At 33.8% G+C, this 27508-nt stretch overlaps 1 protein-coding gene across 1 annotated transcript; it reads right to left on the reverse strand.

Annotated features, from left to right (window-relative positions):
• Positions 1–18555: 18555 nt before the first annotated feature.
• Positions 18556–20700, reverse strand: LOC141687154 (small ribosomal subunit protein eS25y-like). The gene is made up of 4 exons (XM_074492323.1): positions 20586–20700; positions 20410–20484; positions 19308–19442; positions 18556–18927 (listed from the first exon to the last, which is right to left on the reverse strand). The coding sequence occupies exons 1-4, from the start codon at positions 20586–20588 to the stop codon at positions 18814–18816; spliced, it is 327 nt and encodes a 108-aa protein (XP_074348424.1). The 5' UTR covers positions 20589–20700; the 3' UTR covers positions 18556–18813.
• Positions 20701–27508: the final 6808 nt, after the last annotated feature.

Here is a 27508-nt window from a genome sequence, read left to right on the forward strand (position 1 = left end):
CTTTTTCTGCAGAAAATAAATCAGAAGCAGCACAACATTAGTAAAGCAATTCGAAGTGCAGCCCTGTAGTGTAGCAGAGCAGCAGAGAAGAGGCAGTGTAGCATAACAGTGTACCAGTGTGTAGAATAGTAGAAGTGCAGAAAAAAAAATCAGAAGCAACACACATTGTTTGTAAAATTTTGAAGCTGTGTAAAATTATTCGAAACTGCTCAAATTTATTCAGGAGTTTTACTTTATCAAAATTATTCAAAACAATGTTTGAATTTTAATAATTTGTAATACAAAAAAAATAAAAAGATTTGAAGTTGTAAAAGCTATAAACAAGAGTTTTTTTTAAGATTTTGATGTAAAATGTTAAAATAAAGAAATAAATTTGAAGTTGTAAATAAATATTTTCCTGTGGAAACGAATAATGTATTAGAAAATAAGAATAATATTTTATGTTATATACATAAGGAGAGGAAGAGTACTGATAAGATAAAAATTATTCTTTTAAAAATAAAACTAAAAAACTTTTGAAATAAAAAGTAAAAAAACGTATGTATATATGCACTGACTGTGTGTATATATATTCAACGTCGGGAACAAACAAAAAAAGGGAACAAAAAAGTGAGAGATAAAAAGGAGATTTTAGAAAAAGAAGAAAGATTAGATGAAGAAGAAGAAGAGAGAGGAAGAAGAGATAAAGAATTTACCAGAGAATAGCCGTCGGAGAGCCGCCGAAGACGAGATCTGAGCCGCCATCGCGGGATAAGATTGGAGATGGTTGTGGATGTTATGAGATGAAGATAGGTTTAAATTAAAAAACCACGTAAGTTTTATTACAGATGCCTAATTTTACAGATCGGGTCGGGTAATTAGTCGGGTTTTGGGCCGAGTACCGAGTACCGGGTCGGACCCGGGTAAAACCCATGGACGATAAACTAAACAAGTCGAGGCCCGACTTCCTTTCCTATGTCGACACGTCGACTAGTCGACGACTCCTGCGGGTGAGGCTATTGTGCTTCTTGGGATCAAGTTGACTCAGTCAACTGTTGGAAAAACATCGTCACAGTCTCATTATATAGATAAATCTATACTTGAAAAGTACGGTTATTCAAATTGTAGAATCACTAGTACACCACATGATTCAAAAGTTGCTTTATTCAAGAATAGTTCAGGAGTTCCTATGTCTCGGTTAAGGTATTCTCATATTATTGGGAGTTTGCAATATCTTGCTAATGTGACTAGACCTGATATTTCATATTATGTTTTTTAAGTTAGCTAGATATACAAGCTGTCCAAACAAAACTCATTGAGAAGAACTAGATAAAATTCTTAGATATCTCGAGGGAACTGTTTCCCTTGACTTGCATTATCGGATATTTCTGTGGGTACTCGAGGGGGTACAGTGATGCAAGTTGAATATGTAAGAAATCCGATTCCAATGGAGTGACTGGATATGTGTTTACTCTTGCGGGTGAAGCAGTATCCTGAAAGTCTTCTAGACAGACTTTGATTACTCGGTCTACTTTTGAGTTTGAGTTGTGTGCACTTGATGCCACGGGGACGGAGACTGAATAGCTACATGGGCTTATGTCTATGTTACCTGTAGTAAGTAAGTCGCTTCTTGCCATTTCTGTTCATTGTAATAGCCGTACAACTATTGACAAGATCAGAAGTGTAAACTATAATGCTAAGACAAAGAGACACATCCAAGTTAGACTGAAGTCTATAAAGGGTCTTGTGTCTGATAGGATTATTTCTATAGAGTTCATAGGAACTCAAGATAATATAGCTGATCCGCTGACTAAGGGGCTTGAGCATGCTGTAGTCCTTAAGTCGAGGTTGGGGATGTGATTGGTAACCCATCATGATTCATCAACAGCGGGAACCCAATACACCTGAGAGGAGATCCCTCGAAGGGTATTCAATGTGTAATAACAACTTGTAAGGATGAATTGGTAGTACCTCTAGGGGATTATTAGAAAATGAAAAGGTTGAGGCATGTTTAAGACATGTTCTTGATGTAATTTCCTAAAACTGCTTGTTGGAGGTTATTTCTTGTAATGAGGACTTAAACTTTCATATTTGGATCTAAGTCATTTTCTTAGTGTAATCCATATAGAAATTGAGGCGAAGTTAGTAGCTTAAAATAAGTTTGTGGGTTTTTTCCACATTGATTAAGTAAATAGGGGTGTGGTGCTTTATATAGTACCTTATGCAAGAGTAATATACCAACTACTAAGGCATGTGGGTATGCATGGTGTTATTGTGTGCCGCGCGCGCACACACGCGCGCCACCACCTTGCCACACGAGTCGAGTTGGGTCGGCGATTTGGGCGAATGTTTCGGCGTCTCGCGTACGCAAGGCAACCTGGGCGAGGAATTTTACTGCTTGTTTAATTAAAATATTTACTGACTTATTATATTATTTTAATTTGAATATTGAATCTATATAACAAGGAAATCAGTATTTCCTGATGCCTGGTTGCATCAGGATTTGCTGAGGCTGTCAGATCCTGAAGCCTGGCTGGATCATAATTTGCTGAGGCTAATAAATCTTGATGCCTGACTGGATCAGGATTTGTTGAGGCTGATAAATCCTGACGTGCCTGGATCAGGATTTGCTGAGTCCTGAGTGTAAATACGGATGAGCTGGGCTGTCCTGACTATTACGTAAACGTTTGGGAAAAAATAAACTAAAATCAGACTTGTGAAAACTCTAGATGCTACTTCTCTCTTTTTCTATCCTCCATAACATACAGATCATAGCATAGGTTTTCTGGAAGAACTGAGGTCAGGTCACTGTTAAGCTTTACGTAACTGTGGACGAATTGCTCTGTGTTGTTGTATCCTGGAAGTGATATTGCTGCAACCCAACACATCGTAAGTGGGGCAATAATCTCTTTAAGAACAATCTAGACTTCCAGAAGGCTAGGCGCCTCAGCTGTTCATAATTCTTTCCAATTTGTTAAAACTTCTGTTAGAGCTAAGTATTCTATCCACTTTTTGCCAATTCAGTTACTGATTTATCTTGTTATTTGCCTTCATATTTTATTTCGTTACTTGGTTAATTTGCCTCTTCTTGTTAATCCTGATTATATAACTATCTCATTGTTGTGCGTAATATTAGTTTATTACCCAACAATCCATATAACACCAACATAATTACTAAATTTTTATTTATGTTTGTCAGGGTGTTTCTCTCAAAGTGATTGAAACTCAGTTCCTTCCGTTCTGGTAATATTTAATTGGCGCTTTCTTTACAATAAAAGTCTTCCTTTTTTGTTTATTTCTTTTTTCTTATAAAATTTCTATATGAATATGTGGTTTCATCAGCCGGGCAATAGAAAAAGACAAACCAGGTAATGATGGTATCTTAGAGTCGGACATGTCAACCATGAAATGTGTCTTGTTTACTGCTAAACCATGCTACAAATCAACTATAGTTAAACCCTCTGTCACCGGAACCCCGCTTGTTTTAATTACTAAACCGCATGTCGATCAATTAGAGAAGTTGCATTCTGAATATGGGTAATCTTTGTTTAACTATCCACTAACTGACCTAAATTTATTTGTATAATGACATTATTAACATTATGAGCTCTAACTTGTTTGGCAAGGAATGACTTTTTGTAAGAATTCTAGAAAGTAAATACAAAGAAGATAATATTAGTGGTGATTTAGTAACAGTTTTCTCGTCGAGAGGTCCATCAAGATTATATCAAAATAATTTAATAGTAAGTTTCTTTTTCCTTTCCAATTTGGGTGTTGATTCTATTTCATTTATAATTTGTACTTAATTGTGAAGTGTTTTTTGTTATTTTTACGGCAGCCTTACGTGGTCGCTCCAGGTTATGCGATTCTCGTGCCACATCCCACTAGTATCACACCTAACTACGAAGGCGACCCAATGTTTGGAGATATCACCATTGATTAAAGAACTTCTTACGCTTGTGCTCAAGTAGCTGCACATGCTTTTATAGTTTTTTCTCACCATCCCGATTGGGTTCCATAAGCTGTGAAATCAGCTTTGATATCCACAGGTAATTAAAATAATAATTTTTATTACAATATTACATTATATATATATACGCACATTTAATCGGTTTTGGTTGGTTAGTGAAAAAGTCCGACAACCATTCTGCATTTTTTTTTATTTTTTTTAAAGACGGTGTTTCTTTTAAATTAATTGTCAAATTGAACTTTAACCTTTAAACCTGTGTTTGATGTAGCTTCACGTTTCACCGCAAACCGCATCCCAGGAAATAAATTTTCATTTGGTGCCGGATCAATCAACATTGACAGAGCTTTGAATCCTAGCTTAGTCTACGAAGAAAGCTCGGATCATTTTCATGAATATGTTAAACAAGATCGTACAATTTTTGACCTGAATTTTGCGACTTTTGCAGCCTTTTTCTCTTATTCTCATCACCAATGCAAACATATATTTACATGTGAACTCAAGAATGTTAGGGAAAGATATGAGGAGTACACAAGTCATATAACACTTTTGACAACTCATTAGATCCTAATGTTGTCATCTAAGTAACACCTCCTACTTTAAAGTTTACACCAGGCCAGCAAGGGCGGTGATGGGATAGCGCGAGCTGAGCCACCGCACAGGGCCTTTGCAATTATAAGTTCCCGAATTTTCATATTAAAAAATAACTAGAAATGAAAATTTTAATTCTTAAAAAAAAAATTGGTCAAGTTTTCGTAAAAAAATAAGAAATTAGGATAAAATAGGAGAATTAGATTCATTAAAATGTTCTTAAAAAGATTTTCTGATTTCATAATGTAAAAAATATATATAGAATTTTAATAATTATTCATGTTACCGTTACACTTATAAAAAAAAGTTTTTCTAAACTCAAGTTTTAAAAAATTTATTTACGAAAAACTATGTCGTAGGAAATGTTAAATGTTGATGATGATTTCGTTACAAAATATTCTCTTTAAGTGAATATATCGAAATGTATTTGTGGTTTACAATGCATTTTTAATAGTTAATTTTGCTTAGAATTCGTAACTCAAATTTCTTATTCAAGTAAAGATAATGGGCCCAATTTTCAAATTTCACACTGGGAACTTAATTTTTTTGCCCCGACCCAGCAGACCAGAAGCAGAAATTTGAATTACATGTGACAATTCTTCCTATTTTAGGTCCGGGGAAAGTGTCTGCAATCATTGAGTGGAAGCCACGTATAACCGGTCATCAGCCTGTTTGTTTCTCAATCAATCTATATCATCATAGCACTTTTGACGGTTTGCCAAATTACGAGGATGACGAGTTTGTTACACAAGTTTTATATTGACTATATACCATTTAGTTTATTAATTTTTTGATGAGTCGAATTGCGTGAGAATAAAATTTGTAGATTAAAAGGGATAATTGAAATCATGCTTTGGTAAATTTTCTAATATATTAAAAATATCAGTTAATTAATCGTGTCCAATATATACTGCATAAAGCCGATGAGGGTATACTGTATGCAAACTTACCCTCGTTCTAAACAATATTGAACTCATTAGATCAGTTAAAACCTTTTTCTCCGACTAATTTTCCATTAAAGTAAAATTCGTCGAGAAATTTGAAGGTCAATAATGACATCAATTTCTCATTTTGCACTCATTTTGATGCCTCAAACTCAATTTTTTACTTGAAGATCACACTCAAAACTAAATATTTTATGTTTATCATATGCAAATGGAATGTGGCAGCCTAATTCAGGTTTTAGAGAACAAAGAAGCATTTCCATTTTTCATGCTAAATTGAAGATATTCAAAGATGTTGGAAAGAGAAGTGAAGAAGCATGAAGTTAGACTAGAAATAATTTATCTTATTTGTTTGTCTTTTTATCATGTAACTTGGTGATATATAAACCAAGTGTAGCAAGTTAAATAGTATCCAAGTTAGCAAGAAAATTACCAGAGAAATAGATAAGGCAGAATTTGTAAAGAATTTCTCTGGATTTTGTAGATTCAACTTGTAAGCAGCTGTGTACAATTCTGTAACATAGAGTTCTCTACTACATATATATCTCTGGTGGAAAAGTTCAATCCACCAGAAAGTTTTTAAGTACTTGTATTTAACTACTTTATGTTTTGATTTCTATACTTCTTTTATGCCGCACCATTGCAAAATCAAACACAGCTATATACATTTATTGAAGAACTGTTCTTAAAAATTGAAAAGAAGCCATAATTACATTCAACCCCCCCCCTTCTATAATTCTTATTTAGATTGTTTGGGAATAACAATTGGTATTAGAGCAAGCTCTTGAAGAACAATGAGTTTAAAGATCACAACAACTAACAAGATGAGCAGAAAAGATGTTGGAGTAAAGATTCCATTTCTGGACAAAGACAACTATCACCACTGGAAGGTGATGATGCACCTGCATCACCTATCTCAAGATGAAGCATATGTAGACTGCATTGAGAAAGGCCCACATGTCCCTATGAGAGCTGCTACATGAAATGAAGCATCTGTCCCAAAGCCTAGAGCAGAATAGTCTGATCCTGATATTGAACAAGTCCATACAGATAAAAAGGCCATAAACATTTTGTTTAATGGTGTTGATGGTGACATGTTTGACAACATCATAAACTGTAAAATTGCTAAGGATGTCTGGGACACAATTCAAGTTATATGTGATGGAACTGAGCAGGTAAGGGAGAACAAAATGCAATTCTTGATTCATCAATATGAGCATTTCCACAGTGAAGAAAGTGAGTCACTCACTGACATTTTCAGTAGATTTCAAAAACTACTGAATGCTCTAAAACTGCATGGAAGGGCCTATCAAACAAAAGATTCAAACCTCAAATTCCTTAGATCTCTGCCAAAGGAATGGAAGCCTATGACAGTCTCATTGAGAAACACTCAAGATTACAAGGAATTCACCTTGGATAGACTGTATGGGATTCTAAAGACCTATGAGCTTCAAATAGCGCAAGATGAGAAGCTAGAGAAAGGAAGAAAGAAGGGAGGATCCATTGTATTAGTTGCTGAGCAAGAAAAGGAGAAGGAAATAAAGGTTGAAGTTGTTGAATCTGCACCAAACCATAGAGTTTGTGAAGGCAAGGGAAAAGGGCTAGTATCTGAACATGAAGACAATTTGAGTCAAGAAGACATGGATGACATAGATGAGCATCTTGCTTTTCTATCCAGGAGATTTGCCGAGCTCAAATTCAAGAAGAATTTTGGAGCAACCAAGTTAAACAGAAACATGGTTGATAAGTCTAAATTCAAATGTTCCAAGTGTGGCTTGGCAGGTCATTTTGCTAGTGATGCAGAAAGCCTGATTCTGGTAAAAATAAGTTTGAGTCTGTTGATTACAAATAGAAATACTTTGAGTTGCTCAAACAAAAGGAATGGGCTTTCATCACACAAAAAAATGACTGGGCTGCAGATGGATTAGATGAGGATGGAGATTCAAGCTATGTCAATCTAGCACTTATAGCCAAATCAGATGAAACAGAGGTCAGTTCATCAAGTAATCAGGGAAACAGAAAAAATCTTTGGTATTTGGATAATGGGTGCTCAAGGCACATGACTGGAGATTCTACCCTACTCACTGAGTTCAAGTAGAGAGCTGACCCAAGTATCACTTTTGGAGATGACAACAAGGGTTATACAGTGGGATATGGCTTGATTTTAAAGGATAATGTCATCATTGAGGAAGTTGCCCTAGTGGATGGACTCAAGCACAATTTGTTGAGTATCAGCCATCTTTGTGATAAGGTCAACTCAGAAATATTTAATTCTAAAGCCTGTGTTGTGACAAACAAGAGAAGCAACAAAGTGGTTCTCACTGGAGTGAGAAAAGGGAATGTGTACTTAGCTGACTTCAACTCATCAAATGCAGAATCTGTCACTTGTCTATTTAGCAAGGCAAGTCAAGATGAAAGTTGGCTATGACACAAGAAGTTGTCTCACCTTAACTTCAAGACTATGAGTGAGCTAGTCAGGAAAGATTTGGTAAGAGGTATTCCTCAAGTGGAATTCTCAAATGATGGACTGTGTGATGCATGTCAGAAATGAAAGCAAATAAAGGCATCATTCAGAAAGAAGCTTGATTCAACAATTGAAGAACCTTTGCAACTATTACACATGGATTTATTTGGACCAGTCAATATATTGTCCATCTCAAGAAAAAGATACAGCCTAGTAATTGTGGATGATTTCTCAAAGTTCTCTTGGACATATTTTCCAAAATCCAAAGATGAAGCTAGCGAAATCATCAATCACATAAGGCAAGTCAACAATCATTCTGATTTCAAAGTAAGAAGAATCAGGAGTGACAATGGAACTGAGTTCAAGAATTCTGTGATGAGATCATTTTGTGAAGAGAATGGGATTATGCATGAGTTTTCAGCAGCAAGAGCCCCACAACAAAATGGTGTGGTGGAAAGGAAAAAAAGGATCTCTTATTGAAGCTGCAAGAACAATGCTAGAAGAATTAAAATTACCAACATATTTTTGGGCTGAAGCTGTAAATACTGCATGCTACACTCAGAATATTTCTTTGGTTAATCAAGCAAAATGCATGACACCCTACCAATTGTTCAAGAATAGGAAGCCAACACTAAACTTTCTTCATGTCTTTGGCTGTAAATGCTATATCTTAAGGAATCAAACTGATCGGCATGGGAAGTTTGATGCCAAAGCAGATGAAGGCATTTTTGTTGGGTATGTAGATGGAAAAGAATATAAAGTCTACAATCTCAGAACCAAGATTTTTATGGAATCTGCACATGTTGTGTTTGATGATAAAAAGATTGAAGGACTGCAAGATGGAGATTTCCATGAAAGCCTCAAATTTGACAATGTTGAGATGATTTGTGAAGACAGAGATGATGAAAGTGATCAAGATCAAATATCTAAGGACAATGCAGAAAAGTCTACAACCAATAAAGCACATAACTCAACATCCGTCGAAAGATCAAGTGCATCATCCGTTGAAAGACAATCTGCATCATCCGTTAAAAGGCAAAACTCAACATCCGTTAAACCATCAATAGAAATTGAGAGCCAGTACAGATTACAATTAGAAAGGACCCCAACTACAAGTCAAAGATCCACAAACTCAGGGGGGTTTCTTCTAATCAAAACTCTGTCACACATCAAGACAACAATGAGGCCTCTTCATCTAGAGCTAATCTACCACAACAGAGGAAATGGACTAGAGATCACCCATTTGAACAAATTATTGGTGATGTATCTTCTAGAGCGCAGAAAAGAAAAGCAACTCAAGAGGAATGTCTATATAGCAGATTTCTATCTCAGGAAGAGCCTAAAAAGGTAGAGGAAGCTCTGTTGGATCCTGATTGGGTTTTAGCTATGCAGGAGGAGCTAAACCAATTTGAAAGAAATAAAGTTTGAAAACTGGTACCCAAGCCTAAAGGAAAGAATCCTATTGACACTAAGTGGGTATTCAGAAATAAGATGGATGAAAATGGCATAGTAGTCAGGAACAAAGCTAGATTGGTTGCTAAGGGCTACTGTCAATAAGAAGGAATTGATTTTGATGAAACCTTTGCTCATGTTGCAAGACTTGAATCCATCAGAATCTTCTTAGCCTATACAGCCCATGCCAATTTCATGGTCTATCAAATGGATGTCAAAAGTGCTTTTCTAAATGGAGATTTGGAGGAGGAAGTCTATGTCGGTCAGCCTCCTGATTTTGAAGACCCAAATTTTCCAGAGTATGTCTACTATCTTTTGAAAGCACTTTATGGATTGAAGCAAGCACCTAGAGCCTGGTATGATACTTTGTCAAAGTTTCTGTTAGAAAATCACTTCACAAGAGGTAATTTTAATAAAACTCTATTCTTTAGAAATGTTAATGGCTCTAGTATACTTGTTCAAATTTATGTAGATGATATTATATTTGGTTCTACAGATGAAAAACTTTATAAAAAGTTTGTCAAACTAATGCAAAGTAAATATAAAATGAGCATGATAGGAGAACTAACTTACTTTCTTTTTTTACAAGTTAAGCAAGTTAGTGATGGAATATTCATCAGTCAAACTAAATACATTTATGATCTTTTGAAGAAGTTTGACTTAATGGATTGCACATTGCAAAAATTCACATGGCCACTGCAACTAAACTTGAATTAACACTACTGAAAAGTCTATGGATATTTCAAGCTATAGAGGCACGGTTGGCTCACTTTTATATTTAACAGCCAGTAGGTCAGATATAATGTTTGCTACATATCTTTGTGCTAGAGTTCAGGCTGATCCTAGAGAATCTCATTTAATAGTTATTAAGAGAATTTTCAGATATCTCAAAGTAACACCAAAACTTGGCATTTGGTATCCTAGAGATTCTGGTTTTGATCTAACTGGCTATTTAGATGCAGATTATGCAGGTTGTAAAATTGATAGAAAAAGTACAACAGGAACCTGTCAATTTCTGGGAAATAAGCTAGTATCCTGATTCAGTAAAAAGCAAAATTCAGTCTCCACTTCTACAGGTGAAGCTGAATATATTGTTGTTGGTAGTTGTTGTGCTCAGATTTTATGGATGAAAAATCAATTATTGGACTATGGTCTACAGGTGAATAGGATTCCTATTTCCTGTGATAACACAAGTGACATTGCAATTACTGAAAATCCAGTACAACATTCAAGGACCAAGCACATTGACATCAAGTACCACTTAATTAGAGAGCATGTTATGAATGGTATTGTGGAACTTTATTTTGTTCCAAATGAGAAGCAACTTGCAGACATCTTTACCAAGCCACTTGATGAATCCACCTTCACTAGGTTGATAAGTGAGTTAGGTATGCTTAATTACTCTTAATGTATTTTGATGTCTAAGCAGTTTGAATTGCAGCCAGAATAACATTTGATATTTCCTGTCAAAAATGTAAATTGTGGCTAAGTCATAATTTACATCTCGACGGATGTTCATTATCCGTTGAAAATGAACATCCGTTGAATTTTATTATCCGTAGAAATATCAATTATCACCCTGGGTACTTTTATCATTATCCGTCGAATTGCACTCAATCTTAGCCGTTAATTTTAAGCATCATCCGTCGAATTTACTTACAGCCTGTATGTATTTTTCAATGGATAATCTTAGAATTTTGACAGTTTTCTTTAATTTTTTTAAACGGCTATTTTGGGTCAGTTTGATTGGTTACTTTATTTACTTTTTAATTTTTGACAGTTTATTTCCGAGTAAGTATAAAAGCTAATTTCATTTATATTTTTCACTTTTATCATTCTCAAGCAATTTCTCTAACTCTCTTCTTCCCAAATTAAATACTCTCTTTCTGCAACTAACTCCAATCACAGAAATGGCACTCGTAGTCAAAATCACGTCCTCAACTGGGTTTATCTATGAAAAGAACAACTTTGTGGCTCTGCTAAACAAGCAAATTACGGCATTCGAAGATTATCACAAGATGATGAACTTCATACTGAACTGCAAATTGAGTTATGCCATGCTTGAGTCTCCAACCATCTATTGTGAAGTTGTCGGGGAAATTTGGACTAAGCAGTGTTCAACTCTAAGGACAAAACTATTACCTTCACTCTCAAAGGTAATGAACATTGTGTTAACTGTGATGCTATTGAAAAATACTTTAAATTGCCTAAAATTAACACACTTGCTTCACACACAAACACTGATGTGAGTAATATGCTAGTTTCTATGGGCTATGCTCTTGATGCCACTAAGTTAGGTGATGTTAGGAGATTGAGTCTTAGAAAAGAATGGAGTTTTCTGTGTGATTCGTTCATTAAAGTGTTTTCTGGTAAAATTAGCAATTTTGATGTTGTATCTTACTCACTTGTTCACATGCTTCATATGTTCCTTAGTGATAAGTACTTCAATTTTAGCACTTCTGCTATGTATGAGTTAGGGAGTAAATTAAGGGATATTAAGAAGAGGTCTAAGAATATTTATTATGCTAGATTCTTTATGATGATAGCTAATTTTGTTTCTGAGAATCTCTCAATTGAGAACCCAACAAACAAGTTAGCTTGTTGGGTCCAAGAGAGAAGAGTTATTGTTGATCTAAACAGGACAAATCACCACAAGGATGTTCCCCTTGTGTACATGTCAATCATGGAACAACCTCAGGTGAGTGAGGTAAAAAAATTTGTCCCTACTACTTCCCAACCTATTACTTCTTTGCAATTAAATGTGGCTATAGCACCTATGACAGTGACCAAACAGGTGCCTACCCAAGCCACAAAACCTAAAATCTCCAAATCCAAGTCAAAGAAAGCCCCCTCTAGTTTCTCACAACAGAAACTAGTTGTAAAATCCACTAAAAGCCTAGAGGGGAGTGTGAAGGGAAGTGAGGCTGATGAGGGATAGGGTGAACATCAAAGAAGCCCTAAGAATAAGGATGGGGAGGTGTGTGCATCCCATCCTAGCCACACTACAGTTTCTCAACAAACTGTAGTGCTTAACAAGGTTATAAGCTCATTGCTAGTTGCATCCTCCCAAAAGGATGTGACTATTGAACAAATCTCTCAACCAAGAGCACATGCCAAGATGGTTAGGGACACAAGCTTACCCCAGACTTATGTCAGAAAGAAGAAATCAAAAACCATTGGGGATACACAAGGTGCACACACAGTGCCTACTGCAGTCAAAGACTCAGTTCATGCACCTTCTCAAAGTCAGATTGATGTGGTTTCAATAAATGTGGAGTCACAGCCAAAATCTTTAGTTATAGAAGCACCTCACACTCAAAACTCACCCACAAATTCTCTGGATGTGTACATGATTCACACATCAATTCCTGTTTCTCCATCCTTAACTCTCATGGAGAAGCCAAAATCTCAAGCAAAATCTCAAGCAAGTGAGCATCATCTTTTAGATGATTTGTTGGCTCACTTAGCATTCCTTCTGATTCTATTAAGAATACTGTGCAAAATCTCAAATCAATCTCCACAGATTTTACAGTAGTCTCTACTCTAAACTCTGTCATTTCTACTATCTTGATGGATATTGTTCATATGTCTACTAGTGACTGTATCTCGACGGATGTGCTTCACAGCAGTCATCCGTTGAAACTTTCAACTACTATTTCGACGGATGTTTCTCATCCGTTGGATATCACTACACCACTCCAAATTTCAAGTACAGTTACAAGTGTTGATGATCTAGTGATTGTACAGTCACTCTTAGGATTGAGGGAAGTGAGTGAATAGAGTGAGAAGCTGAGTTGCTCTCAGGCAAAAGGAGAAGAAATGAGTGACACTCTGCAAGCTATTTCTTCCAGCTTGGAAAAGTGAGTGAGTGGAGTCCCACCTTAGTATGTGAAGGTGAGGGTGTGAGGGTGGGAAGCCAAGGGGAGCCCTTGATGCAAAAATAAAGAGCTTATGAGGGAAAAGCAGGTACAGGAGATACAAGGATGTAAACCATTGCTAGTGAGTCAATGAATGTTAGTGATGCAGAAAAGGAGAGACTGTTTCAGCAAGAATTTCAAGTTGTAATAGATTCTATCTTTTTGGATGCTGAGACATTTACTCATCATGTTCCAGTATATCAAATTCTGGTTGGACAGGGTAATGAGGAGGCTGGGAAGACATTGAACTTGGTGCACACTACTGCTTCAATGTAAAGGGCAAAGGATGCTATAACTGCTATGCCCTCCACATCTAGTAATGACTTTGAATTTGCTGAAGACTCATTTGGGGATGATGGTGAGGATGATGAGGATGAAAGCATGAGCACAGGGGGAGATGCAGAAACTCCATCATGGATGCTGCACAAGGAATGCTCTTACCCACATCTCCAATCCACACTATTCAAGCTTATCCATGATACCCAAACAGCAATTCAAACATCCACTAGTGTTAGCACCAAAAGACTACTTTCAACCCACCTGGAATCTCTCTAATTGCATAAAATTCAAGCTCTCCAACAAAGTCAACATGTGGATGCCATCAAACAGGAAATTGGTGAAATTAAACAACATTTTGTAGCAAGGTTGGATGCTAGGCTTCCAGGCACCACGATGACAGAAATAGCTCAAAAGCTCAGAAAGGAAGTTGATTTGAATAGGAAAGTTGAGGTCATGGATTCCAGACTGACATGGAAAAATCAGTGGCCAAGATACTTGCACATCAGGAAGCTCAAACTGGTCTACTATAACAGTTGGTGGTTGCACAAACCTCAACCTCCACTCAACTTGATGCTAACAAAAAGGGGGAGAAAGACTCTATCATTCCAGTTAGCCCGGGGGAGTCAACAAGTGAGGGGGAGAAAGTGCTTAATATTCAAGTAAGCAAAGTGATTGTTCCAGTAATTACTTTCACAAAGCCACCAGCCTTGGACAACATTGATCTGATCCAAATAGCAGCTGCAAAGTTGGAATCAAATGAAAATATTAAAAAGCTTGATGTTGCAGCAGTTGAGCAAGAGCTGGATGCAAAATTGAAGAAGCTTGATGAAAATATTAAAAAGAAATTTGGTCCAATTGTGAAGCAAGACAAGGTCTTTTCTCACTTCTGCCAATTGAGACAAATTTCAGCTAATAAAATGAGCCCAGGGAACATGGAAAAGGGTCAACCCTCATCAATCAAGTCTCCAAAGGCCAATGTGATCTTTCAACCAAAAAGGAATTAATCAAAGAATTCGGACAAAAATCCACTGGACCTATCTTATGAAACCCCTAGGCCAGATGAAAAGAAGCTGCTTGCAAGGTCTATTGCTTTAACCAAAGATCCCAGAGACACAGTGTCAAAGAACAGAATTGTTAAGATCTACATGAATGGTAAACTAATCTGTGTAGTGGCTGGACATCCACAGTTTGCAGAGGCTAAGAAAGAATAAAAGGTGAGGCTTAAACAACAACAAAAGCAAGCTGCTTTAGAAGTCAAGAAGCCTGCAACCACAGAAGTTACATTGCCTGATGTGACAACTGAAGATCTGAATGAAGGAAAGAAAGAAGAACCAAAGCAAACTAAGAGGAAGTTTAGATACAAAATCCATGCAAGAGGAAGATTGATTTCAATGAAGATAAGGAAGACTACATGTCAACCCAATCTACAACTTCAAGCTAACCAGCCATATAAACTGTGAAGGAGGCTGAATTCAAGGTTGATCCTAACATCACCTTTCATGGTGAAACTGTTGTTCCTAAGGATGAACCTATAGATTGGGACAGCTTGTCTCTTCCTGATATAAATCTTCCAATCTTTGCCAAAAAAAGGAAGACAAAGAAAAGAGTAGTCAAAACAGTCAAGTCTGTTAAACTTCAATCCAAGCAAGTGGCCAAACCCAATCCTAATGTCAACAAGGGAGATCAACTCTACATATGTGACATCAAAGAATTTTCAGACATAAATCTCTATCTGGATGAGCTAGAAGAAGTTAGAGTTATTGATGCCTACAAGCACCTTCCAGAGAGACTAGTCTTCAGGTACAAGGGTGGTAAAGAGATTACATGGCCACTTCACAGAATTCTCAATGAAGGTTATTCCACTTTGGTGACCTTCTCTACAATCAAGAAAAAACTTTGAATTTAATATAGTTGCCAAGAAGATGGTACTAAACAAGATTGAGGAGATAAGAAATAACTGGAGATGACCAAATGCACTTCCAAGAGTATTGACAATCCCTTTTACTGGAGATAGGGTGCATTTGAGGCCATACTGGATCATGGAGTTCAAGGATGAAAAATACATCAAAAGATTCTTCAGATTGGAAGATCAGCTAAAGATTGCAAGCAATGAAACTCTCAAGGAGATGAAGAAAAGCTGGATCAGACAAATGAGGATGAATCAGAATTTTTCAGACAACTCCAACATCAGATTGAAGAGAATGATGTGAAGCTGGGAAAGAAATCAAGGCAGTCAAGGAAATGATCTAAATTGGCTCAGTCTAAAGGAGCACCTTGAAAATGACCTGTAAGAAACTCTACAAATCTTTCTTTGTGAGAATTTTCAATAAAATGCAGCACTTGTAAACTTTATCTACTTTATTTCATTTTGTATTCATAGAGTGTTTTGTTATCATCAAGTTTCTCTTAATTTATGGCTACAATTCACATGCGTTGGTTGTATGCAAATGGAATGTGACAGCCTAATTCAGGTTTTAGAGAACAAAGAAACATTTTCATTTTGATGCTAAATTGAAGATATTCAAAGATGCTGGAAAGAGAAGTGAAAAAGCATGATGTTAGACTAGAAATAATTTGTCTTATTTGTTTGTCTTCTTATCATGTAACTTGGTAATATATAAAATCAAGTGTATCAAGTTGAATAGTATCCAAGTTAGAAAGCAAATTACCAGAGAAATAGATAAGGCAGAATTTGTAAAGAATTTCTCTGAATTTTGTAGATTCAACTTGTAAGCAGCTGTATACAATTCTGTAACACAGAGTTCTCTACTAATTATATATTTCTGGTGGAAAAGTTCAATCCACCAGAAAGTTTTTAAGTACTTGTATTTAAATATTTTGTGTTTTGATTTCTATACTTCTTTTATTTTGCGCCATTACAAAATCAAACACAGCTATATATATTTATCGAAGAACTATTCTTAAAAATTGAAAAGAAACCAGAATTACATTCACCCCTCTTCTGTAATTCTTGTTTAGATTGTTTGGGAATAACAGACTTTGTATTAAAAAAACAAATAATCAACATCGTTGCTTACGTCCGAATTTCCATGCATCTAAGAATAAGAGTCCTGATTTGAATGAAGTGTAACTCTTTCGTAAAGATGAAAATTTTCTATCTATTAAATTTTCTTTTCCAAAATTTTCTAACATTTGCTAAATTTTCCATCTCTTAGAAAAAAGATGAAAATTAAGAATACATGTTTTAGTACAAAATAGACTCCGGTAATTTTTTATTTATTTAGGTTCATAAATTTAATGTATAAAAGTATGTTTTTTTTGTCTGAAATGTATATAGCTAACACGTAACTAGTAATTTTATATAACTTAAACGTGCATGGCCTTTGTTTATAACTATATTGTCACGTATTTAGTATTAAAAAAACAACTGAATATTGTTTAAGGAAAAAGTTAGAAAATTAAAATTTATCACAGAGTCAATTCACCGTTTTATTATTTTTATTTAATTCATCAGCATTGCTTAAGGCAACATTCATTGATAAATTTTAATATAAATTTAAATATTATTATTATAAATTTAAATATTGTTAGAGTTAATACTTATATCACATACAGCTACTAATAATTATGAATAGAGCTGATAATTCGTTCGTTTCGCGTACTTTCGTGTCGTATATTTTCGTGTTTCGTGTTATGAATGCCCCATTCAAACCCGAACCGTTATGGTTTCGTTTCGTTTCGTGTACCTTCATTTTGTGTATGTTTCGTGTAATTTAAAATTGATAATAAAGATAAAGATAAATAAAATATATATTTAAATATTAAGTTTTTATTAGTCCAGTCTTAAGTTAATAAAACATAAAGACTCGAGTGTATTCAATTCTTATGAAATTTAAATTTGAATCTATTTTATACTAAATTCATCCGTATACTTTCGTGTTCGTGTAATTTCGTGTAAAAAAATGTCAAACCAGACCCGTTATTTTCGTGTCGTTTTCGTGTTATCGTGTCGTGTACGAAATTGCCGGCTTTAGTTATCAATAACACTTTAAATCTTGTTCGATTTAAATTTAATACATCATAAAGTATTTGAAAAAGAAATTAACACTTTACTCTATATATTTAGTATATTAATGACTATTTTCAAATTCTTTAATAGATTACATATTATCTATTGTAGTTTTATTATCTTCTTATATTTTTGGTGAAACTTTTTTTTCTCGTTGACAGAAAAAGATTAAAAGATAAAGCTGTGGTTAACGGTCAAGGATCTATCAACAGTGGTGTATTATGATCCTCCTCTGTTGTAGTAGTTGAATACATTTATATCTGAAGAGATGTGTAATCTTCTTTTTTTTGGGTTAAACTGCGTAACCAACTTCACCTCTGAGCTTATGCATCATAGATTAATTGGGGTGCCATGGGTGGAGCGCCATGAGTGAGCTAGGCTTCTATTAGATCGTCAATACAGAAAAGATCTATTAAACTTTGAGGAGCAAGAGTCACCGTGAAGCTTGAGAATAAGACATGTGTTCCGAGCTACACTACATGCTCACGTAATAGCCTGCAGTAAGCCAAGATAAACTGCATTGAACTGCATTTTAAGCGAAAGGCTCTGACTCTGACTCAGTATAAGACTCCGACTCAACATAATAAGTTCTCCTCCCGTGAGATTTGAACAGTAGTATATCATCATACCATTTTGACATGAGAACTAAACTAGCGAAATTTCAACTACAAATACTAATTTAATTGTCTGAGCAGAATCTCAAGGGGGAGAGGCTTGAATACAATACTAGGCTTATTTCCCAACTACAAATAAATTTCTGGGTGGTACAGAGTAGCAAACTAGCCATACATTGCTACTGATTTTATGCTTGAGAATTCACAAGAATTTTAAAAATGATTAACCCTCAAATGAAGAGGCAGCAACTCCCCTAGCTTTACAAAGCAATCCAGTAAATTACTTGGTTCACAAGACGGGATAAAGCAAACTGTAACTAGTTGAAAACATTGGTATGCATTCAAATAAAACATCTGTATTCAGATAACAAACAGAAGTTTCAAAGACCTCCCAAATTTCCATTACATGAAACAAAAAATGATAGGAAACTGACAATTCGAACTACTAAAGCTGCAAGAACATCTTTAAGAACAGAGACACCTAAAGCTAACCCAGACATATCGGTATAGTTTTATGACTCCACATTCCAGCTCTTTAGAAAACGAGTATGTCTGACACTCAAGTGTTCATCACACCTAAGTGTTTGTAGCCCTGGTGTATATCTGCTGGCTTGAATGGACAGAGACCATCCTGATCAAACCCCTAGCCATCAGGTCCTTAATTGCCCTCCTAGCGAGTGACCCATTAATCTGCAAGGCATATTCAACATAATTGGGTTTAAATGTATAGCAAATTAAGCAATACTTTAACATTTAGAAGAGACTCGGGAATATTTACTCCCTTCAATTCCGAGCTCCTAAAAACATACATGATTCCTAATAATCAGTTACCATGGCTCCTTATATTTATCCGGTAATACAACTCTGATTTTTTTCTATATTAGTAAGACTATAAACCTTCGCCAGTTACACTCAATATAATTAAAAAACAGTCTCTAATTTATCGAATGAGATACTAACATAAAAAAACCAAGTCCAAAAAAATTAAAAACAATTGAGCAAACCTAACCATTTGTCACTAGAACACAGCTAAACCGACAAAACAAACAAAGTACTAAGATTTGGCTTACCCTCAAACGATCAGAAAGGATAGATGGAGTGATAAGCTTGAACTTGGGAGCTTCAGAGAGAAGCTTGTCATAAGTGGGCTTGTCAAACAACACCATGTTGTTCACCTTCTCCTTTTGCTTTCCTTTGCTCCACTTCTGCAGTCATTATCAATTTATTTCATTAATAAATGAAACAGCGTTAGTGATATATTTAAGTAGATACTAATACAACTTATACATTTGCCTCCTGTTCAGTTTTTTCCTACAATGTTGTAGTGATAGTGGAAGACCCGGGAATACTATAAATAGCAACAGAAAGTAGAAAAATATAGTATAAACTTGACCAAGATCCAAATATATATTAATGTCATACAAAATCAGGGCTTAAAACATAACTTAAGAATAGGCCAGGTAAGAAAATAAATTGACACCACAAAAACTGAACATTTAGAAAAATATAATATGAATTTATTGAAGGTTTGAGCCTGAACAGCCCCGTTTCAACAATTTTTTTCTTATCGACTGAAAGAAGACAAAAACATACAAATATATTTATAATGCTACATTCTACATCAATGGAGCTAAATCTCGACTCATCGTGCATTAAGCCCATTCACAATTATCTTACTTTGTCCCTTGAGCTACATAAAAAAAAAAATAGTACATTCCAAAAGATAACGAAGCATATGGCATTGTAAAATCCACCGGGTTATTATCTCTCGCCAAAATCTTATACACAAAGGCTAATCAAAACACCACGTTACAGTCGAATTATACTAAGCTAGAAATCATTAATAATTAAAAAAACTGTATCCAAATAACTTAATTTTATTCAACACATAACATTTTCAACAGAAGATGCCTAACGGCTAACATAAACACATATAAATTAATTAAATTAGAGAGAGGGGGAGATAGAGAGAGAGAGAGAGAGAAACGGGGAGAGAGAGAGAGAGATGGAGGGGGAGAGAGAGAGAGATGGAGGGGGGGAGAGAGAGAGAGAGATGGAGGGGGGGCAGAGAGAGAGAGAGATGGAGGGGGAGAGAGAGAGAGAGAGAGATGGAGGGGGGAGAGAGAGAGAGATGGAGGGGGGGAGAGAGAGAGAGAGAGAGAGAGATTTGACCTTCTTTTTCTGTTTGCCACCGCCAGATTTAGCTGGCTTGGAAGACGGAGGAGGTGCCTTCTCTTTCTTAGGTGCCTGCAATTCATTTCACACATACATAAATTGAAATACTCACATACATATACAATCAAACAAAGCACTGAATTGATTAGTTGAGAAGAAAGAAGCAAGCTTACCATCGAGATTTCTAGAGAGAGATTAGAGAGATGTAGCAGCGGCTGAGAGAGAGAAGCAAAAACAACTTCTTCTTTATGTTACCAATATAAAACCCTAATTAGGTTTTATTCTAGCTTCGTTACTTACTGGGCTTCATTAATGGGCTGGGCTTGCTCAACTTTAAAAATCATAAAACAGAAGTTGGGATTTGTAAAGTTAGAGTTTGTTATTTGGGCTTCAAGTATGGGCCATCCAACAATATTGCATGTGATTAGCTGAAGCCCGGTATTGTTAATTGCCAATGGCCCAATCCCAATATATATGGTTCAAAAATGTTCAGGGGAAATAACTGAATACCTTGATCGACATTTTTTTTAGAAGATTTCGGAAAAAAAAACATTTTTTGTATTTCTTTTTGAAAAATCTTTCATTTTCCGTATTATACCGAAAAATATAATTGCACACTTGACATATTACTGATCAAATTAAAATTCTAAAATAAACTTACTTAAAGATCAGATGTTCGATTTCTTTTTTATTTTATAATTTGTATCGTCATTGGGGCACATTTGTACAAAACAATTTATGTGTAGTTGTGATAACATAACTTCAAATATATTAGACTAAAATATTTACCATGCCTTCTTTTTTTTAATAGAAAAACCAATATTGTAAAAAGATATATACTTTAAAATTTATTTAAAAAGAAAGAATCCTTATAAATTTGTGAGAATTGTAAGATTTCACATGGAAAAAGATTTTGCTAGTTAAATTATTAAGATTTTTCTTATCTAGAGAACCTCGGATAAGTGGAATCCAACTTCTGATAACCTTAATCCACCTCATTATGTGTACAATTTTACTAATTAAAGAAAATCAAATATTTTTTTAACAAAAAAAACATATCTAATAATCAAATATAAACTGTCTCATTTCAGTGGATCATCCCTAGTTGTAGAGTAGAAAATTATTGATAAAAAAGAAGCAAAAAAGAATGTGTCAAAAGCTAGCATTAAGATTGAAGAAACATAAGTTGAAGAGGATTAGTTTAATTTAGAACTTGGGTTGAGCATTAAGTCTACTTAATTAATTAAGTAAGCCTTATCTCTTACTAAAAGGCCCTATGAGCACAATAAGGAGTGGAATTAGGATCTTTGGGGGAAAAGTTGGTACTTTTTTTTTAATGTCAATCAAGGTCCTAATCATGTCTTAATCTAGGAGTGGGACTTGTCCTTAGTTGTGTCCACTTAATTGAACTCTTTAAGTGATTGTAATGTTTGTATAGTGTGCAACTAGGATAAAGAACCTACATGTCTGCCCCCTTTCAAGGAGAGGCTTGATCAATACTGCACAAGTTAGTTGCAGGTGAAATACCGGAATTTGTTAGAGAAAACTTTAGGAAGAAATACCGCGTCACTTTGAAACTCGTGATTTTGTAAAAGATACGAGAAAGATATAGCTAGATCAAGTTTAAAGCAGATTTTATTAATAATTTGAAAGACACTCAATCGGGACAAAATCTCGGATTGATCATGTAACTAGATTGAAAAATAAATAAAATTAAATAATTAGCTGTTTTATTTCCGAATTACTTAATAAACTGAATACAAATATTCTAAAAATTAAAAATGAAGGTAATGATTTTCCGGGCAATTTAGCATAAATCTCGCTCGAAAACAGTAGTTTCACAATTGATACTCATATTAATTCATTGATAGTGTAATGTTTAGAGGACTCAGTTACAATCATATTATGAACGTATATTTTTTGTGAGAGGTGAGCAAATGTAATTTTCTTATATTAATGATCGTAAAATTCGAGAATTAAACTAATCATTTCATATACCGAGTAGAGACTTAAATTTTAGGATTTAAAAATTATATCAAAACATTCTTGACATTATTTTGTAAGATAACACCAATGCCCTGCACACCATGTTAACTAAATCAATATGAACAAAAATTAGCAGAAAATAATGTCTTATATGATAATACACTTACCTTGAGCACTTAATAATATATAATTTATAAATATAAAGTTTAAAGAAAAAGTGAAATAAGTGAGAGTATGGAGGCCCTAGATGTGTCTGCTAAATAATTCAGCCACTTCAACTCAAAAGCCAATCATTTAGCAAAATGTTTTTTGACAAGTGGCCCAAATACTTTACAAACTTTCAAACTATTTTCATCTTTTTAAGCAATTTGATTGCTCTTTATCATAGTCCCAAAAATTATAAACTCTTACCATCCAACATGTGTAACTACCTCCTCAGTCCTCATTAGATATTATCTTTGTATATAGAAATTTTTCAGAAAAAGAAAAAAAAATGTTTTGTAAAGCACCTCTGATAATTTCATTGATCTTGATTCATGCTACAAGCTATTGTTAAAAACAATCGTAACCTCTGTTATAAAAATCGGTCGATTTTTTCAAAAATTACCGATAAATCGTTAAAAAATCGGTCAAAAATATTTGTCCAATTTGACCGATTTCTGATATATCGCCGATTAATCATCCGATTTTTTAAAAATCGTCCGATAAATCGTAAATCGGTACCTCAACCGAATAGTTTTTAAAAATCGTCCGATAAATCGTAAATCGGTACCTCAACCGAATAGTTCCGATTTTCGAAATATGTAACACTGATTGTAACTATCTACAGTATTTGTTATAATTTTTTATAATATATTAATATTGAAAATTCGTGTGTAGGAAGTCATGTCGTCTGCACATTATTTATCGGCGCTTGCTTTGATCCGATTTGCGAAAATTTATAATAAACATATGATTAGTAACATTCGTTTATTAGTAAAAGTAAAATGAATATATATTATTGTTTATTCGTTTATAATAATTATAAATATTATTTATTCAGTTGTAAGTAAAATAAATATATATTATACATATTAACATTAACCAGTGAAGGGTAGAGAGTAATTTGAAAATATATTAAACAATTTTGTGGCCAAAATTAATAGCCTTTTAGATTAGAGAGTAGGGGTTTTCCTAGAACAATATTGTGGGCCCTAATGAAAAACAGAGTGAATAATTATTTGAAAAATAAAAGTTAGTGAAAAATAATAAAATGGGAAAAGTGTTATATGGACCCTAAACCCTTGAGAACCATAACACAACAATGGCAGCTTTGCTTTAAAGTTGAATATAAATGTGGCAAAAACTCAACAACAAGTATTTAATAAAAGATAAACAAAACTAGGATCTCATAAAGGTATTTCAAGAGTAAACAGGCTTCTGCACAATTATTCGCATAGTCCAAAAACATAAATTTAAGGATCATAAAAATTTAATAAATTTTTAAACTAAGGTAGACGAGATATACGGGTAACAAATTTATGTCGAAAGTTCTCGTTAAATTATCAAATTCCGTTTATTGAAATATATATTTTATGGAGCTAAGATTTAACATAATATAAAGAAGTTGTCAAGGGTATGTTGTTTTTTTATGTCCATTATTTTTGGCACTATTACAATCGGGTTAAGTATCAAATTTACCACTATATAATTAGAGAAATATTAAATTTACTGTTAATTAATTTGGGGTTATTTTTCACATTAAAATGCTAATTTTTCGGTGATAAATTTGAGATATCGTTAGCTTAAACCCGACTTGAAAAGTGGTCAATTTGAGACCAATCGACTTGAAAGTTGCAAATTTGAGACCCCGAATTTATCGATAATAAATTTTATATTTTACTAATTATACAGTGGTCAACTTGATAATTAACCCTATTACAATCTATCAAAAAATTATAAATTATTGTACAAATAATATTTTTAATACTATCAAGTAACACCAAATAGTCAAACACCAATCATATTCATGTTAAAAATATCTCTTTTACCTGTTAAAAAAGTGGTGAAATTGTAATAAATGAATTTTTTAAAGGTTTAAATTTGGTGGCTACGTGGCAGTTCCTTACTTAGTAAGGAAAGGTTTATGAAAACCAATCAAAGTCCAACATTTGGTCCACCATATGCCACCTGGATTTGTCTGAAGATTTTTAAGCTTCAGCCTCAAACTTGTCTATAACTTATTTGCAAATTGTGTATAGCACATGGCTAGAAATTCGGTTTTAGAATTTTTAATATACGATAACACAGTCGAAAATCGATAAATGAATATTATTATTTTTCATCTTTTCGAGATTACAAAATATTCAATATATTAACACCAAACTATGTGCACGTTTGAAATTTTTTAAAATAAGTAACTTATAATTTAAATTGAATAAGTGACTGATAAGTGATAAGTTGATAAATGCTTATAAGTTATATAAGTGTTTGGATAATTTAACTTATAAGTTATAATTTTTTTTATTTAAATGAAATAAAAAATATAATTTTTAAATATTATTATCTTAATTCTTATATTTGAAGTTATATTAACATTTAAAAAATATATTTCAAAACTAAAATTGATAAAAAATGAAAAATAAAAAATAAGTTGAGAAAAAATACGTAATTACTAACATTCAACTTATCAGCTTATAAACTCAACTTATAAGTTGGATAGACAAACTATCATCAATAAGCTGTTTCGGTTTATAAGTCAACAAGTCAGCTTATCAGATTTGCCAAAGAGACCCTATTTACTGAACGAGTTCTAAAAATTTGTGTACTTGACGAATTTTTGAAATCGTACTCCGATTTTCAAATTTGTAAAGAAAAAATTATGAATATTAAGTCAAATGTCAATACTAGTTATATAGAACGATGAAATTAACTAAAAATGCTTGTATTATTATAATGTACATTCAAATACAAATGTACATATATAAATTTATGTTACCTATTATATACAGATACTCCCTTTATTTTTTATTATATGACGTTTGACTTTTGTACACACATTTTTAAGTGTTTTGACCGTATACTTAGAATAATAATTTTTTTTTTTGTAAATAAAATTATATAACTAAAACTTTAATTTACAAAAAGAAAATTTTTAAAAATATTATTTTATATATGCAGTCACAAAATTTAGAATTGTGTGCAAAAAAATCAAACGACATATAAAAGAAAACAGATGGAGTATTATTTTTGGTGTCCCTTGTCGTCCCGATGTCGTAGACGTTTGTTTTGGTCGCCTTATCTAAGAGTTGTTCTTACTATTCATTTTGTAAAATGTTCGGGAGTAACACGACACGATTCGAATCGGATATGGGTTTCACATATGGGTACACGAAATCATTTCGGGTCGGATATGAGTTTCATGTTTACATATACGAAACACGAAATTACACGACACGAAAGTACACGACACGACCCGATTGCCCGCTCTATCCTAAACGTTCGTTTTGGTCGCCTTATCTAAGAGTTATCCTGACTATTTATTTTGTAAAATGTACGTGAACTCGAATGTCGAACTTTTGATACGTAATGTCAGTACGCATCCGAAACTTTATTTTCAGATGTCTAATTGCATTTTTTTAGATGCTCTGTGATCTAATTGCTGTGGATAACAATAAAGATTATAATTTGTGATTACCATGGAGACAAGGTTGTTCTAAATTCTGATGGAATAGTTGAACAATGATGTGGAATAATTCGGATATATTCGCTATAATATAAAAGGAGACAATTTATTCTCAATATTCATAGAACAAGAACCCTCCTCTTTCTCCATCTAGGTTCTCAAAATGTTGAGTAAGCATATTCTTCTATAAATGTGTATTTTCTCGCTTTAAGGCACTGTTTGGGATTGCTGTTAAAAATTGTTATGCGGTTATAAAAAGTGCTGCTGAAAAAATCAGATGACTGTTTGGTAATTTTTTGATAAGTATATGTTTTGATTCAAAAAATTGATAATAATAATGTTTTTGGTAAGGTTTGATGGTGAAATCAGCATCTGCTTCCCGCAACAGTTAAAAAACAGTTTTTTCTAAAAGCATGGGGCACTTGTCTGTAACCCCAATTTTTAGGCAAAAACCACTTTTCCGAAAAGCAGTTTTTAAATTTTAACAAACAATATTTTAACTGTTTTTCAGCGAAAAGTTGTTGTTGTTGTCTGCAACAATAATACCAAACACACCCTAAGTTCGAATCCTTCAACAGTTATCTAGTTGATTTTTATGTTATGAATTAAAGTTTGGAGTAGTAATTTAAATCTCGAATTTGAGCTTAATTCACCCCGATAGGCATAAATGAAGATCATCTTAGAAAAGTTTTACGGTAGTAAGAAATGTTGTGATGATATAATCCAATAAGTAATCCAAGTATTCATACAATTTTAATTATTTTACGTGAATTATATACTTAATTAAGAAGATTTGAGCGTGATAGTAAGAAATTTTGTGGTGATAATTCAGTAAGCAATTCAAATTTAATTATTTTATCAAAGTTAAATAATTAAGAACCTACGAACGCGATTCAGATGATAAGACCTTATTTTTTCTCGAACAGTTTATGGGTTCAATTCTCACCGCTTATCCACAAGATTTCGGAGACTGCTTGGAATTCATTAACTTTCAAGTTTCGGATAACCCATTTATTAATTAATTAATTTTTTTATCGTAGTAAATCCACAGCCGCTACCTTTCGGGTGCATATTGGGTAAATCCCACGGGTTCACGCAATAGCCTGCAAATCACGTGAAACAAGGTAAACCGTATTTAAGCGATAAACTCTGACTCAGAAAATATAACCATAAATTCTCCTCCTATAGGATTCGAACATTAGACCAAGAGTATATTAATCCTCTTTTTAACCAACTGAGTCAACCCTTACGGACCCATTCATTCATTTTTCATCAACATCAAATAAATATACTTTTTTTTGAATAAATCAAATAAATAATTCTTGATATGAAAAGGAAAAATTGATTTTTTTTGTTATAGTTTTTGAGCCCCTTGAACTTCATATATACTCTTTATAATTCTTTGATGTTAGCTTAATCAATGGTATGGTGCATGTCACAGCGGCA

Source organism: Apium graveolens, chromosome 9 (genome assembly GCF_009905375.1).
Source record: "Apium graveolens cultivar Ventura chromosome 9, ASM990537v1, whole genome shotgun sequence".
Taxonomy (NCBI): domain Eukaryota; kingdom Viridiplantae; phylum Streptophyta; class Magnoliopsida; order Apiales; family Apiaceae; genus Apium; species Apium graveolens.